Here is a 17,633-nt window from a genome sequence, read left to right as displayed (position 1 = left end):
TATTTAAACTACAAACCAATGGTCCTCTGAAATCAGTTTTCTGACATAAAGGAAATATTAACGCTTCTAATTCAAGTTAACCAAAACCTACAACCTTTAAACAGAAAATTCCTTTAATGGATTATTAATAATAAGAAAATGCTAGCACTAAAAGCTTCGATGAGATATTTTTTCAAGGAGTGAGGTATGTCCTACCTAAACATGTAACCAGGGGCACCCTCTCCAGTGTCAGGTCTTAGTAATCTACTCTAGAGGTATTCTCATGCATCAAAATCCCTTAACTTTAAATAGATCCATAAATCAAGAACTGCAGCTCATGCCTGTAAGCCTAGCTACTCATATCTGAGAAGCCAACTACTGAGATCTGAGAAAAGTTCAAAATCAGCCTAGGCAGACAAATCTAAGAGACTCTTATCTTCAATTAACCAGTAAAAAGCTGGAAGTAAAGGCATGGCTCACATGGTACAGTGATAGCCTTGAGCATAAATGATAAATAGAGTATAAGACCCCAAGTTCAAGCCCCAGTACTGGTAGACAAAATATAAAGAAATATATCAATATGTAAAATAGACTATCATCTCTAAATGCAATTGCTTTTCTAATAACTAATATATAAATAAGAAAAGACTATATGCATATATAAAGAGAGGTTTTATTATATAAAAATGAGAAAGCCTTAAAAAATAGTATTCCTAGTTTACATTCATGAAGTAGCTTTAGCTTCTTTAGCTGTTAATTAATATAAAAAATGAAGTCTTGGAGTGAAAATTACTCAAGAGAATATCTGACACTTTTTGTATCTGTGCAGGTAACTAAATCATTGAGGGGTAATTTTCTTCTTGAACATCTCAGTAGATATCCATATCTCCTGCAAAGACAGATGATGTATTATTCTTAATAGTTTACTGACCTCTGCTGTAGACAACTGCAATAATAATATCAATGATAATACAAATAGAAATTAATTTTCTTTTCAATTATTTAACCCCAGCTTAGGTTTTACTTCTTTCCTTTGTGATCCTAAAATGAACTCATCTTCACATATTAAACCAAAGAAAATCTGGCAAGAGCACAATCTCTACCCAGTTACTCTAAAAGTACACTCCATCTTAGCGTCTATGCAATGAGTTAGATGTTGAGATTTTCAAAAAATGTATGCCCTTTAGGACTTCTTGTTTAGGGTCTGCAAACCTGGGATAAAATTCCTACCTACCACAAAATAAAACTGAGTAGGTTTTAGATACTCTGAAGATCTCTTCTTCATATCACCAATGTTAAATGCTAAATTTAAGCAATACATTTGTTGAGTTTAAATTGGTTAATGAAATCATCTTCTCACCCTCATCCCAAGGAAATTAATTTCACAAGGAAAAAACAAATAACCTACATAGTAGCTTCCCAGTAAGAAGGACCATGAACCATAGGAAGCGGAGCTCTCAGTAGACATCAAATGACACTTCCCATAAGGATCTTGAAGAAGCACATAGATATATGATCCACCACTCTGAGTACCTGGAGACCTCTGCTGGTCAATGAATGGTACCAAGAAATTCTAAGCCACTTGTTTCGCGGCATCTCCCCCCCCCCTCCCAGCCCTCACCTCCCCTCCCCCCCCCCACCGCCACCTCCCTTGGGAAGAAAATAATGGCAAAAGTCGACACAAAAATACTATGAAATATTTTTAATCCTAGGAAGGATTTGATTATTAGTAACCAAAGAGGAGAAAAGTCCACAATCATAAAATTCAGTCTTTTAAATAAAATGAACATATATCAATTGACTCAGCATTTTTAAATGGCATGATATCATTTATCCATAGAAGACGTGTTCATCTAGTGGAAAACTGATTTAAATATATTTTTGACAGAGTGCTAGGAGATGTTATAGGTAACAACTCAATAAAATATTTAAGGCATCAAAGTATGCCTTTTAGAGAAAACAACAAACAACATGTTTTCCTATCACTTGAGGAGAGGGATAAATAACAAATGTCAATTAAAAGTCACAAAAACACAATTATTTTGCTTATGCCTTTCAACAGGTCACTAAGTTTTGCAAAGGCTAGACATATAACTAACATGAATTTTATAGCCAGAATTGGTCTGAATATCTTCTTCATGATATTTTCTCTCATATTTCTTCAGCTCTTAGAATAAAATGGCAAGCCACTGGAATCCAAGGGGGGAAAAAAACAGTTCTTTTCCAAAGATAGGACTGTGCTGACAAAACCTACTCAATATCTAAAATTAGAAATAAAATAAATTCTTCAATATCAACTACATTTTGAGAGAGTTCATTAAAATGTAAGGCATTTTTGACACGTCAGAGATTTTAGTCCAGTGACAAGAGAAGAAAGAAACTACCTGGGAGCAAATCCCAATTATCTCTATGGCTTGGAACATACATGTTGAGCACAGCAGAAGTTGAAGAGAGATGTGACAGGTGACTGCAGAAACTTCCTGACTCTGTCCAGCCTGTACAGCTTTACCAGGAGTCCACTGAACAGGTGTATTTTCATTCTTCTGGTTAAATTTTGATCAAGATGGAGAAAAACCTGACAACACTCTGTTAGTGGGACAAAAATGAGCAATGCCAAAATAATCTCTTCTTTAAAAAAGATTCAGTAAGTTAAGTGCAAAAAAAGTTTTATGCTAAGTAACATTCTCCTGAAATTCCACAACAAACAATATTATAATTTTACATATGTCTGTATGTAACACTAGAGGAGTACACAAAACAAGCATTCATCCAAAGATAGCAAAATGAGCAGTGTTTTACCCACTGGCCACTGAAAACAACTATTCATCTTCTCTCTCTTTCCACTAATATAAAGACAATACCAACCTATAGAATCAAACATTACAAGGTATACTTCATTGAAATGTCTGGGGTAAAACATTCAACAAACTTTACTCATGTGCCTTGCCTCTCTCAGCCAATCACAAGTCTTTTGAAAAATCCATAAATATTACTTCTTATGGAAAATAAAGCAGAGCACCTTAGATCTTCATTGGCCAGGATAGTTCCTTCTGTCCCAGTTTTAAAACAAAGTTGAAAGAAAATAGGTCAAATCCACCTTCAGACTTCTTTCAACAAATGATGTCCAAATCATGCCAATACCAGTAACCCATCATTTAAAAAAAACACATAATTTTCTGGATCATTTTAAATAAGAACAATGCATATTTTATAACTGTTTATGATACAATAATTTTCTTATTATAAATAGAATTATATTCATTTTTGAAAATCAAATTGTTGCCTTCTTGGCTTAAAAAATTAAAGCTTCCAATGAAACCATACTCCTTGAAATCATGTAGTAAAAACATTACCAAATAAAGCCAGGTAGCGTGGCACAAAATATGATCCCAACGCTCAAGAGGCTGAGCAGGTTTAAGGAGATCCTGACTACATAACCAAACCCTGTCTCAAATAAATAAATAAATAAATAATCATATAACTTCTGGTTCTTCACAGGAAGGAAGCATCTCACTGATATTTTTCTGGAGATTTCCAAATTATCCCACTGTAGTTGCTCAACGACTCAATATATTGGTATAGTAACCCTTACTTAGGGACAATCATCACACATTCTATACATTCTACCTGATTGTGCAAGTGCTTTTCTCACTAAACTTTTCTGCTCTCTTCATCTTCATATGTCACACAAAATGTATTTAGCCATTAGACTTCTATATTAACAGATAGTTTGTGTTAATAGAAAGCCAAGACTTCTCCTTTCCTGTTCTGTTTATTTTTTTGAGATTCCTTCAAATTTTCAATCAAACTATTTTTACCAGTTTTAACAAGGCTGAAATTTCAAGGCCATAATAAATTTTAATAACCCAAGCACATGCTAACACTCCCTAAAATATTACAAATAACTTAGCCTTCTGAAATAAGAAAACATACCCTACAGGGAAAAAAAGAAAATTTTATTGTCTTTAACTGTTTACCATTTTAATAGAAAAGATGTTTTCATGTCTATTGGAAATAAATAATGGGAAATATTTTTCCAACTCTTTCTCAAAATACAAACAAAGACAAGACATAAATGGAATCACAAGGCATATGCTCACATCTGCCCTCCAAAACACACTTCTTTTCGGTAGACAGGATAAAGAATAAAAGTTACCCATAAATTATATGGCATGCATCAGCAGCGCACTGGTGGGCTTGAACTGGGTTTTCAGTCATGTGTATATACAGACAAATCTCTTCCTGAGTAAAGCTACATCTTCAGTTGAGACCCAAATCATCTGTTTGCCCTTATTTGGCAAGGTACTCGACCATGGGATAAGGCAATCAATATCTCTACCTCCTGCCCTTTGCAGCATCATGGCCTCTTTGTGATCACCAACATGACAGGTGTCAGGACAAGCCCTAACATATGGTCCAGTGAAACCAGAGAGCAGGTTTCTCTATTCTCTGAGTCTGAAGTCTACAGCACTTGTCTTCATATATTAGGAGATCTTGAGGATTTCAGTTGAACAGATTCAAAATGATCTTCTTTATCCTAAAGAAAAGGTATTAAACAAAAAAAAAACAAGAATCAATTCACCGAAATTCAAATAAGATTTTAGGATCTTATTTCTCCAGAAGGAAAGTTCAAAGAATCATTTTCATACATGCACCTGCCAGTTACAATTAGGATTTTACATTTAAAGTAAGGCGACAGACAAAAAACAAATAGCATGGCTACCCTGAAGCGTAGTTTTGACGTCCAAGCGACAAGACAGACAGATCCAAAATAGAAGCAAAACAGAAGATTGCAATGGATATCAGAAGGTGTAGCTTTGATTTCTGTGAAGAAGCAAAACACTGAGACCCTTCCTGGGGACATATGTGGCTTTGGGATTGAAACAAGTAACCTTGACATGCTAACTGTGAGCAACACAGAACTGACAGAAACTAAATCATCTCAAATTACTGACATTATTTTACGTTATCTTATGATAAAGTTCTCAAAATAGCATTAAGTTATTTTTAGTAGCATATATTGAAAAATAAGAACACAAACAGCAACAATAAATAACACTAATAAGACATGAGAGCATTTGAATTCACTGATACATTTCAGGACATTAATCTATTGAAATAAATTATTGTGTTAGTGGAGAACAATAAATAGAAGGCAGGGTTTCCAAAATGTTTTAATTATTAAACTTTGAAAAAGCACTCTAAAAACTTCTGGAAACGCAAGAGAAAAGAGAACAAGGATTATTTTTAAAATAAGAAAATCAAGACTCAAGTATGTAGCTTAGTGGTAGAGAACTGACTAGCATAAGCAAGATCCTGGGTTTCATCCCAACCATGAGGAAGAAGAAAGGAAAGAGGATATGAAAGGTAGAGTGATATTAATTACTTTTTAGGGTATCTGACATGAGATAGAAAGGAAATCTGATTTTTGTGGCTGTTCCTTGAAAATAAACTTGAAAATAAAATCAACGTGATCTTGATGGAAGGGAAAGCAACACCTGTTGGTTATCCTCAAGGTAACATTTGAAGGAAAACACTGACAACCCTTGATCCAATCACGTTGGGATCATGGGGCTTTCCATGCCACATTGTCAGCATTCCTGCAGAATCTTGCTCCTTTGCTGCTGAGGCGGTAGAATGTACACATGTGCATTATGGATACGTTCATAATTAGCCAAGCAGTACCACCAATAGATTGGAACATCTGAAAGTAGAAACTAGATCTCCTCAATTTTTAATCCCAACACTACAGGTAAGTGGATATGAAAATATATAAAAATACAACATTGTAGGGGGAAAAGCCCATGATTAGAAATCAGGAGGCACAGATTTCGAATCCCTAGCTAGCCCTTGTGGACTATAAGTGAGCCTCTACAGATTTCAGTTCATAGGATTTCAGTTCATTCTCATGTTGAATAGTGACATGCATAAGGCAGACTATGGACGCTCTAAATTCCAGAATCTATTCCCAAGCTCCCAGTAGCTTCATCACTCCTGCCTTGGCAGCACTCCTTATCGATGCTCAAGATATCTCCTCTTACTCTTACCATACTTGGTAACCATGCACATCATGCACACGTGAGATCTCTCCTCCAATCATCTAATGTCTAACATAAGAACTGTTTCTAATTTGATATAAAACCCAAACCTCGCAAAGCATCTTACAGTTTCTATGAATGACAATGGAATAAGCACAATACTTTTGTTTCTTTTAAAAAACTGAATGGTATTTTTCAACTTCTGGAAGAAATACATACATAAACAGATATTTTTATATGCATTGCAGCATTGGGAAGATTCATAGCAAGGTATGGATTTTAGAACACAATTGGGGATATGTAAGAAATCTCTACATGATACAACTAAAAACTTAGAAGCATTTTTTTGACCAATTGTGGCACCTGAACTCTGGGCCTGGGCACTGTCCCTCAGCTCTTCAGTTCAAGATTAGTGCTCTATCACTTGAGCCACAGTGCCACTTCCAGCTTTTTCTGCTTATGTGGTGCTGAGGAGTCAAACCCAGGGACTCATGCATGCAAGGCAAGCACTCTACCACTGAGCTACTTCCCAGCCTCCTCAGAAGCATTTTTGCTTTTGAAATCATGCATAACAAACTTTGACAAAGGCAACACACAATGGGACCTGTACAATGCTAGTCACGGCAGCTTTATTCACAGTTTAAACACTAGAAAAGACACTGAACAAATAAACACATTTAGTTTATCCATGCAACAGAATGTCATTCATGAATGAAAGAAAATCTACTAATCAACACAGCAAGATGGATAAGTCTCAAAAACATGTTTTCAGAGTGACAATTAATTGTACAAAACACTACATATTGTACAACTGTGATTATATTAAGCTCTAAACAGATACATACAGTTTAAAAGACATCAGAATCATTTAATTGGGGGGATGAGGAGTTGACTCTATGCTAAAAGACATGAAGTTACTTACCAAAGGTGTCACTAGCATTCCAAACCTTGACAGAATTTGGAGTTTTACAGGTATTCACACATTCCAAAATTCAGAATTGTAGGAATACTTGTGATTTTATGTACTCACCTTAAAATGTCTAACTCATAAATTATATGTGTTTTAGAGGATGGATTTGCATTGAAGCCCACAACTTGCTCTGGAACATCAAATAGTGACAGACTTTCCAACAAATAAAGGAAAGTAGAAGAAAATGGTTACTAAACCATTTCAATAAAATCTTTTGTTACTTGTCTGTCTTTCTGTAAATCATTTGGATGTGCATTTTCTTCTCTGCTTCATTCTACTTTTATCTTGAAAGAATATGCTGGTGATTTGTATCTTTTAAGTCAATGATGACAAATGTCAGTAAAATGTGTTTTCAAACAGTACTCAAGGCCTTGCAGTAATTTGGCAACAGTAATTATGCCACAGCCAACAAAAGTGACAGCAGCTGATAGGGTGCCTGAAAGGCTTTTGTCATTATTTTGTTTTCTGTATGAAAACTAATCTTATAAATAAACACAAGAAGTATGGGTGAGCATGGGATAATTTTTTGTTTTAGAAAGTTATAAAACATTGTCTTTGTAAAAAGTAGTATTAATACTTCACTTGAAATGTATTATTAAAAGATACTAATTCAAATACTGTACATTCTTATTAGTTCTCTTACTCCAAACAGTTGTGGTTAATTGCTTTCTATGCAAACACTAGAATCAATATGTATCTAGTAGCAATATGATATTTGTTTTCACTTACTCTTGGACCTAATGACACATGAGCACACAGTTATCCAATTTGTTGAAGCCACAAAGTCACACAGTACTCTGATACTTTGACATATGAAAATTTCTCATGTAACTACTTATTTGTTCTGTATAAAGTTGTTTCTACTTTTTAAGCAGTTAAAATGGTGCTGCAGTATGTATTCTTACATTTCTATCATGTACTTCAAAGAATATTTCTGTTGGACAAATATGAATTAAGATATAAATATGTTGAATGGCAGAACTTGCAGGAAAAAAATAGGTTAAAATGATTCCTAATTATAAATGCTCAGAAACTCCAGATTAAAATTCTATTCTCACCTTTGTTGCCAAAGATTTCAGTTTTCTCAATAGTGACTGTTTATTAGAATATACAATTTCTTCTTCATTATCTTCTCCTTCCATAATAGCACAACTGTCTGCAGCTGGGAGCTCACATTCTTTTGAATTAGTTGTCATAATTAGTTTGGAATATTTGTACTCCAGTCTAGGCAATAAATACAGAAACAGGAAATTTATCCTAATAATAAATGAGTACTGATTATAGGTGGTCTTATTCTAGCTCATCAAATTGTCTTATAATTAATTGTTCCACCAACATATTTCCATCACCTATGGCCAGACATATACTCATTTACCAATTACCTACATAAAATATTTCCCAATTTCCCAGGATGTCATAGAATCAGTTCAATGCAGTCCATTTTATCAGTTGCTTTAAAGGGACTAATTTGCCTAATTAGGAAGGTTATTTGTAAATGAATAAAAGCATTAAGGCCTGAATATGTCTCCTTAATTTATTAATATGTAGATATCAAATCACTATTGTTTTCTAGAGTTTACATACAAGTGACATGATTTTTACTGTTACATTTTTATACTTAACATATTGTTTCAGATATTTCAATTGTCCCTACATATTAGAATATAAATTCCCCACATCCTGAGGTGAGAATCATAGTAAAATAAATTCAGACCATGTAACAGATCAATACACATTCAGGTATTAGACTCAAGATTCAACCCATATTCTTGGAGACTTGTAGTATAAATGTGCTATTTTGCTTATATACTAAGTTCATGTCCTTGCAAATATCTTCCCACAAGAAATTTAGAAAAAGAAAAGAGATTTAAAAAAAGATAGCATACAGTTATAAAAAGGAAAACATACCCAGACTAGCTCTGCTTTCCAATCTCATCTCTGCTGCCTAGGTAAATTGCAGTTTTCAGTTTGCTTTGTTTTATAATAAATGAGTCTGAATCTATGAAATCTGATATCCTATGAGCTTTCTATTACCTAAATGATAATCATTCCTCGGTTTGCTTTTTCAAAGGTCTTTCCTGTAACTCCTTCACTGGAATAAATTTCTTGTGATTCTGAGATGATCTACTGAATACAGTAATTAAGCCTAAAATGTTCACAACATAAACAAAGCCCCTAGTTCTTAAGTGATCATTCCAATGAGGTTTACTTACTTCTGATTCTTTTTCCAGAAGTAGCAAGTGAGAGCCACCAGCAAAACAGCTGTGAAAGCTCCCACACCTGCTCCCACTTTGAGCCAAAAGTCAACTGTTTCACATGTGGACAACTTTTTCTCAGGCAAAGCAATGCCTTTGGTGCACCATTTAGGTTCATTCCATACATATAGGGTTTCCTTATAAAAATGAAAAATAGGAAAAAATGAGACTTAGGTTCAATTGTTAAAGCTAGATTTCTTATTGGGTCAATTTCTTGTATAGAAGGAAAAACAATTGGTTAATTCTTATTCATCGTAGGCATAGAAGATTATTCCAAATTAATGTAATGAAATCTATGGAAAGAAGGGATAAAACGCAGAGAAGAGTATGTGAAGTCATAAAAAATGAAATGAAAACGGTATGTGAAGCAGTTGAATAAAAATGATTAAAAAATGGACCCATCTTCTATGCAGTTTTCCTCAAATTTGTATAATATCTTAGCTCTTAATCATGTTTTTGAATGAAAACTTAGATTCTTGATTTAGCACTAATTGGAATGGATTTCACTCATACATCATGGATACACATTGACCCAACAAGCCACTTCCCTGAAAAGAGAAGAACCTGATTCCAGGGCACGTTGGTTTCACGAGGCCTAGTCAAGTTGGGTGTCTAACATGAAAATAAGCAAACAGATCATGCCCACATGCCAAATCATGGAGGACATTGTTCTAGGTCACCAATACATACCTGTGCCCGGCATTCTTGCCTTCCCATAATGGGTGAATAAATTCCTTTAGGGCAATATTTCCCAAATACCAAATCACAATTAACCAGCCACCAATTAAAATCAATGTACTGGGTCTTGAATAGCAATTTTGGAATAAATAAATCAAGAGTTCAATGTGCAATTCAACAGACAGTGATCCATAGCAATTTGCATGAAGATTAAATGACCCCAGAGCTCTATAGAAGGACATTAGTGGTTGAATTGGTTTTAGTCCGTGACAACTGTAGCATTTTCATAGAGCAAATGAATTTTATGATAGGTCATATTTGTATAAGAATGATGAGGTGGGAAATACAGAGGCATACTCAAATTCAGTTGTTGTATCTCTAAGTATAAATTATGACAATGCAGAGAAAAATGTCAGCTCTAGTCTGAAAATGTTGATTACCTTCAAAGTACATTCTATCAAGAAAAAAAGAAGATTGTGCAAGATTTTGTTTTGACTTTACCACATGAATACCACCCAACAAAAAGGCAAAGATCTAATGTCTAGTGACCACTTTCTAAACATCTTAGAACTTCAAAAGTACACAGAGATTAATAAACACAGAATGTTTAACTTTTCAGTAGGCTCCTCAAAAGCTAGCAAAGAAAAAAAAATCAAGCAACTGGAAAAAAAATCTTATTCATTCTATTCATGAGAAAACCTTATCTGTTCATCTGTCCACATATCATTGAAAATAATAAAATGGCTAACACTGCAATCTGAAAGATTAATCCCCCCACAGCATGCAGGGGGATTAAGATAACTTTGATGATAAGTTTTAAAATATCTCTGTCAGTGATTATGTAGCTTCGCTGTGCATCTTTACGACTTCATGACTTTAGCTATAATGCTTAATATTCACTTGAAACCTAGTATGGATTTTGAGATGCAATTTGATAAGAACACATTCATTGCAAGTTCCATAACTCTTTGTTTCCATAAGCTATGCATGGGGGACTTTAATTTTATAAATTTAACTTTATATACCTCTGTGTTTCATATATTTTTAGAATTGGGGAAAGTACACGTCCTGTCAACATAAAGTGAAAATGTATAAAGAATGGCTCAGAAAAAAAGGAAGAAAGGAAATGTCTGATTTTAAAAAGTAAATAGACCTATTGCAATATGTTGCAACTACTATTTTTTTTTCAGTCAGGAGGTTTTCGTATCCAAAGAAATCCACCACTGATATATTGGGAAACATGGCAAAAGTTGTTATTTCAACACAACATCTATGTAGACGGGTGCGGGTCTTACCTGAAATCCTCTCTTACAGGCTCCTTCAATCTCATGAAAGTCATGTTCTGTACACAGAGGGCATGCTTCAACACTTTCCCACAGGAAGTAGAATGTACATCCATCACAGGTTCCTGCTGGACATTTGCTAAAATGCAAAATGAAAAGCAACAGCTTTTATAATATATTCAATCTGGTCATATCAACCCTTGAGGCCCTGCTGCATCCTGGGGAACATGTGGGTGCCGAAGGAAAATAAACCCAAAGGAGATGAGAGAGTTTTCTGTACCTGGTTGGATGCCTGGAATAAAAAGATAGCAACAGGTATTATGAAGATGTAAAGTCTCTGAGGATGTTATACTTGTGGAATATGGGAAAGTCAAATGATACAGCTGCTTTGGAAGAGTCTGATAGTCCTTCAAACAATTATTAAATCTGTCACTGCCATTTGACCCAGCATGTCCATTCCTGGGAACATACCCAAGGCAAATGAAAATTTATGTTCACAGAAAATCCGGTACATACATGTTCAGAGAAGTATTATACATAATAGCCAAGGGGTAGAAATAATCCAAATGTTTGTCAAGAGATAAATGGATTCATAAAATGTAAAATATCTACACAATGGAGCCACACCTGTAATCCTAGCTACTCAGCAGACTGAGATCTGAGGATTGTGGTTCTAAGCCATTCTGGACAGGAAAGGCCATGAGACTCTTATCTCCAATTAACTATCAAAAATCTGGAAGTAGAGTTGTAGAGTTCTAGGGTTGAACAAAAAGTTTATAAACAGCACCCAGGCCCTGGCCCCAGGACAGGTACACACACACACACACACACACACACACACATATCCATACAATAGAATATTATTGGCCATAAAAAGGAATGCACAAATAACCATACTAAGTGAATAAAATAGGCACAATATCCCACATATTACAATAATGCTACCCTCATGGAAGTTCACAACAGGAAAGTCAGAAAGATGACTGCTTAGGGCTACAAAGGAACACCTAAAGTGCTCAGGTTTTCTTTTAGAGGTGATTAAGATGTTATTGCAGCATTATTTACCATAGCTAAGATATGGAACCAACCCAGATGCACCTCAGTAGATGAATGGATCAAGAAAATGTGGTATATATACACATGCCCCATTTGTTAGGAAATGGAAAGACTTGGAAAAAATTATATTAAGTGAAGTAAGTCAGGCCCAAAGAAATATAGGTCCCATGGTTTCCCTTATTTGCAATAACTAGTATATGTCTGAGTCAAGCAGAAAAGGTCAGATAAGGTGATGTTAGAAAAATGAACCCTTAGATATCTATTTAAATGTTTTTTTCTTTCATGCATTTGTTTCTAATGCATTTATAAGATTATTTCTTTGTTGCTTTGTATGTCCCTCCCCCACAGCATAACCCCTGCTTTCACTGTATTTGATGTCTGTATAATTTGTGGAGGGGAAGGGAAAACCAAGCCGTTTAAATAAGGATACAGGTGGACCCGTTGCAACAATGAGAAGTACAAGTTGTCATGTTGAAAATGAACTTTACAACTTTGGTTGGGGGGGGGAGGATTGGGTGGGTGGGGTGGGGGGAGGCTGGGAAGGGATGTGAAGGGTAAACAAAGGAGGAGGTTACAATGCTTGATAAGAAATGTACTCATTATCTTGCCCATGTAATTGTAACCCCTCTGTACAGTATGTTCACAATAAAAATTTTTTTAAATAAAAAAATTGATTATAGACATGGTTTATATGTGTGTGTGAATAATATAAGCAAAACACTGAAGTTTATGCTCTATATGGGTAAACTGTATGATATACAAAGTATATCTCTACAAAGCTATTTTTAAAATACTTAATACAGAAACAGATTATAACCACAAAGTACTCTCTGAAAGTTTCTTAGTAGCCACGATGTAAAAGATGAGTCTAGAATATTTAGTCATACAAAATGGGAACAAAAAGCAAAGAAACTAGCATAAAGAGAGCTAATAGTAGGATATTAGAGGAGGGGTCACAGTTGCTGAAGCTCCAGAACAGGGCGGTGAGTACTCACAGAGGAATAGGTGTTGAGAGGCCTCAAGTGATAAGAAGTTGTAGTTTCTGTTGAAGGGAGATGCTTTAGTGACAGAATGACACATAGAGGCTGGGGGAAAGTAACACAAACAAACCAGCAAACCAAATCAGCCAGGCACTAGTGGCTCACACCTGTAATCCTAGCTGCTCAGGCAGCTGAGATCTGAGGATTGGGGTTCAGAGCCAGCCCAGGCAGAAAAGTCCCTGAGACTCTTAACTCCAATTAACCACCAGAAAATCAGAAGTGGCGCTGTGGCTCAAGTGGTAGAGCACTCGCCTTGAGCTGAAGAGCTCAGGGACAGTATCCAGGCCCAGAGTTCAAGCCCCATGATCAACAACAACAACAAAAATACTCTAAAGAAAAAAATCAAAATGGAGTTCTGGCTTGAGTGGGAGAGCCCAAGCCTTGAGCAAAAAAGCAGCTCAGGAGCTGTGCTCAAGTCCTGAGTTCAAGTCCCAGGACCAACACACTACACACACAATTCTAATGTGAACAAACCCGCAAACCAATCATCAGGTCAACATACAGCTCACTAATACAAATGATTTTGCAACATTGGCAATTGCTTTTGCCACTGCCGTTGATGGAGAGGTTTAGATACAAGGTAAGGACTGCCAGGATCCACGTCAGGCAGAGCCTGAAGGGAGATTTTCTGGAAACACTGCTTTCTCAAAGGTGGGCTCATTATATCAATGTGCCTCTTTCAATTTAAAGACAGAAACACCACATGTCTCAAAATTAGCTTGCTATTACTGGGTAAAGAATGATTACTGATTAAAGCCAAAAGCTATGTGGAAAGTTTCTAGTAAGAATAGCTGTTTGTTCGTGAATTCATTAACACTAGAGGAATGTCGTTGTCTTCATTTATCGACCATACTTCCAGCTCACTTCAGACAAATCATGTAAATATAGGTTTCTTCTGATAATGGTTTTAGACCTTGGGTGGTGCCAAATGCAGGACTCTTGAAACACTTACCAGCAAATTAACAGACACAAAATAATGAAAATCAAAAATCAAATTTCCTAAAATTCTAACTACAAATGCATTTTAATGAAACTATATTTTTCAGTCTATCAACAAAAAGTCATAGTTAACAAATACATTCTAAGACACCCTAAAATATAAAACTAAAGAAACTATGCATCTTTGAACTGACCTATTTTCACCTGTCAATCTTCCCAGAATATGTAGGCTGTAGACTAAGTACATATGGGTTGGATGTAAATAAGAACAGCCTTTCTTATGACAGAAGAGAAGACCTGGGCGGGGGGAGGGGGTGTTTGGTCAGAGCTAAGAATTATGGCAAAACATGATTCTGAAAAAAATAGCTTAACCCTTATCTTCATTGATTATATGTAAAAAGGGAGTCATAAGCCAAATACTGGTAGCTGACACATGCAATCCTAGCTATTCAGGACACTGAGACCTGAGAATCGCAGTTCAGAGACAGCCCAGGCTCGGTGAGTTGTGGCTCCAAATGATACAGCCAAAGAGCTCAGGGACAGCACCCAGACCCTGAGTTCAAGGCCTACTGAGTGCAAAAATAAAAGGAGTAATAAATATTTTCAGACTAAGAAGTTTGAAAAGAGAAGAAGATAAAATAGATAAAAGCCATGTCACAGAAAATATTATCCCTACTTTCTAGGTTAGTCAAAGCATCTCAAAGTTATTGTTTTTAAAATACTTGGTGGCTGACAAAAATATCTCCAAAAATTGTTATTTGCATAATAATGATTTACAACCTTAAAGGTAATTATATTTTCTGTTCACTTGGTAAAAAATAAAATCTCTACCCCCAGGCCATTTTCTGCTTTTTTTCCAAACAACAAAAGGATATCAAGATATACTTTTGTAAACTGCTTTGTTAAACGGCAACTCCTTTGTACAACTACATAAAGTAATATAAAAAAAATTTCAAAAGGCTTATAAAAGGAAGAAAAGTGAACTACTTACCATGAGAAAACTAAAAGAACAAGTGTTAACATTTGGCAGGGGGGATGGGGGGAGTACTTAAACCTCTTGAGAGAAGACTCCAGTTAGAGTAACACTTCTAACTAGGCATTGAAATAATTGTTTTCCCACAAATGTTTCAACATTTTCTCCTCTCTGCCTCAGTTTTTCATTTATCAAAACTGAATACCTACCCTATTGGCTTCACATGGTAGATTTAATGGATTAAATAAGAGAACAATTTTGGAAAGTTTAAAGCACTGCAAAAATATAAAAGACTATTAACAGCACACATCTCATCACTTTCTAGAGAACTGAAAGAAGAAATGCAACTAAAAATTCAAGAGATTGCTGTAATTTATAAGGCTGTCATTGAGTCTCAAAACATCACAGTGATTCAGTACTATTCTTTTAAAAGAAACTTAGATTGAAAGGAGTTTAAAATTGATTTATTTTTTAACCCCATGAGTCATTTAAAATGTGGCACATTCCAATTTGATCCTTTGTTATAAATGTTTCCATTGAATCCAGTTTTCCCTGTGAAGCAAGGATTTATGAAGCAATAACAATTTCAGTAGCTCTCACTTATAAAATTAAAATAGCAAGGAAAATGCACCAGAGGAAAAAAATAAAAATTTATTTTATCAAGTCAGAAGATAAAAGCAAATAGTAAAATAGAAACATGCATGATTACCAAATGTTTGATTTTTTATTGACTATGTACACCACTACCATTTCTATGTCCCCCTTTAAAGTTGAATGCAGAGATCCCACAATTTTCATTTCCTTTATATTCTATGGGTTACTAAATTGTCACAGAAAGTAGTGATCAAATGCATAAAGAGGAGTACATGGGGAAGGATACAAACATGATCCATAGCTTGCAAGGCTAGGATTCTTCAGGATGTGTCCATATTAGACATATGTTAGAAATTCTAGGTAGGCAAATGACCAATTGAAAGGGTAACTGTGTGGACCTGATGTTATAGATAAATAAGGAAAAGACTTCCCAGTTTCCTTACTTGTCTTCTGATACTGTCTTATGAATTGGGTTGGCATTGATGATGTATAGAAATTCAGAGGAATCCATGTGTAGGTCTTAAATACCATAAAAGGACCCATTTCTTGGGAATATAACTAGACAGATCACCAAACTATTTGAATCGTCTTTTAAATAAATCATCTCTTCTAAAGCAGGATCAACTTGGTTAATATCATGAACTCATGGAGGAGAATCTTTTCTTACAACCTAACGCCATATCATTACTTGTTTATATAGTTTATAAGTTAGTGTTAGTTTGTTTTCCAAAACGTTACTCAGAGCTCAAAGTTGAAAAACATAATCTACACTGCCAGTACTTTTATTCTACTAAAATACTTTCAGGAAATTCTGGGGAAAAGCCGGTCTTGGATTACTAGAACATTTATCATGTGGTGTCAATGTACCATTGTCACATGAGGCTTTTGTGGGCTTTGTAGAGCCCCATGTCAGGGTACTCAAACTGTTACCCTCTGGCCAGGGTGATGCTATCTCTAATCTGCCATTGGTGATTTCTTTCAGCTTTAGCATCACAAGAAACTTCACCTTTCTCTGCTGAGGATGTCTTTTCATGGCAAGAAATACCTTTTTGTAAGATCCATAAAACACCACTGTACTTTGTTTCAGTTTTTTTGGAAAAGCTGAAGTCACTTATAAGTATGTCTTAGTCTATTAAACTGCTATAACAAAATACACTAAACGGAGTAACCTAAAAACAGCAAGAACATGTCTCAAATTTCTAGAGGCTGGGAAATCCAAGATGAAAGTGCCAACAGATTCAGTGTGGAGCGAGGGCTTGTTTTCTCTGCTCCATAGGCATTGCTTACCTTGCTGTGCCCCACCCAGGGGAAAGGGCTAAGTAGCTCTCTGGCTTCCCTGAGATCAGGGTGCTCCTTCCTCTAGGATTGGCAGAGCCCTCATGACCAAATAACTCTCAGACTCACTGCCTTCTAGCAGCTTGGTTTTAGAATTAGATCATGTTTTTACAACCAATTAATTTGGGGAGATACCCACGTACAGAGTTTGAGCATACTTCTTAGAACCAGGAATATAAAGTTATACAGGCCTCCTGCAAGAACTTCCTTTTCTAAGGAGTCTGGCATCTTGAATTAACATAAGTCAGCACCTGATTAAGATTATAGCAGCTGCAGATTCTATATCTTCTTTAGTGGAAAAACAATGCCATTTCCCTTATCTTAAAATTGATCCTAATACTTTATCTTTTGTGATACTGTTATATCATCTCATATAATTACTTATTAGTGGTTATTATAATAGCATCAGCTAGTTCATATTAGACATCTTCCCATTGATTGATCACAATAGCTTCTAGTGATTTATGTGTATTCAAGATGCTTTTATATGTTC

General features: G+C 35.3%; 1 protein-coding gene across 2 annotated transcripts in view; it reads right to left on the bottom strand.

The window, feature by feature from the left end:
- Positions 1 to 4,038: 4,038 nt before the first annotated feature.
- Kiaa1324l (KIAA1324-like ortholog) overlaps positions 4,039 to 17,633 on the bottom strand; it is a 146,063-nt gene continuing 132,468 nt past the window's right edge. Inside the window, exons 19-22 of one of the 2 annotated variants that reach the window (XM_013026019.1) lie at positions 11,216 to 11,342; positions 9,201 to 9,379; positions 8,046 to 8,211; positions 4,039 to 4,516 (exon numbers count right to left, since the gene is read on the bottom strand). In XM_013026019.1, coding sequence (XP_012881473.1) covers positions 4,457 to 4,516; positions 8,046 to 8,211; positions 9,201 to 9,379; positions 11,216 to 11,342 — 532 coding nt within the window. In that variant the 3' untranslated portion in view covers positions 4,039 to 4,456. The remainder of the gene's footprint in view (positions 4,517 to 8,045; positions 8,212 to 9,200; positions 9,380 to 11,215; positions 11,343 to 17,633) is intronic. The other variant, XM_013026020.1, reaches the window with a different exon arrangement.

This window comes from Dipodomys ordii, unplaced genomic scaffold (assembly GCF_000151885.1).
Source record: "Dipodomys ordii isolate 6190 unplaced genomic scaffold, Dord_2.0 Scaffold90, whole genome shotgun sequence".
NCBI lineage: Eukaryota > Metazoa > Chordata > Mammalia > Rodentia > Heteromyidae > Dipodomys > Dipodomys ordii.
Note: the sequence above shows the minus strand (reverse complement) of the source record. Positions and strands in the feature narration are given on the sequence as shown.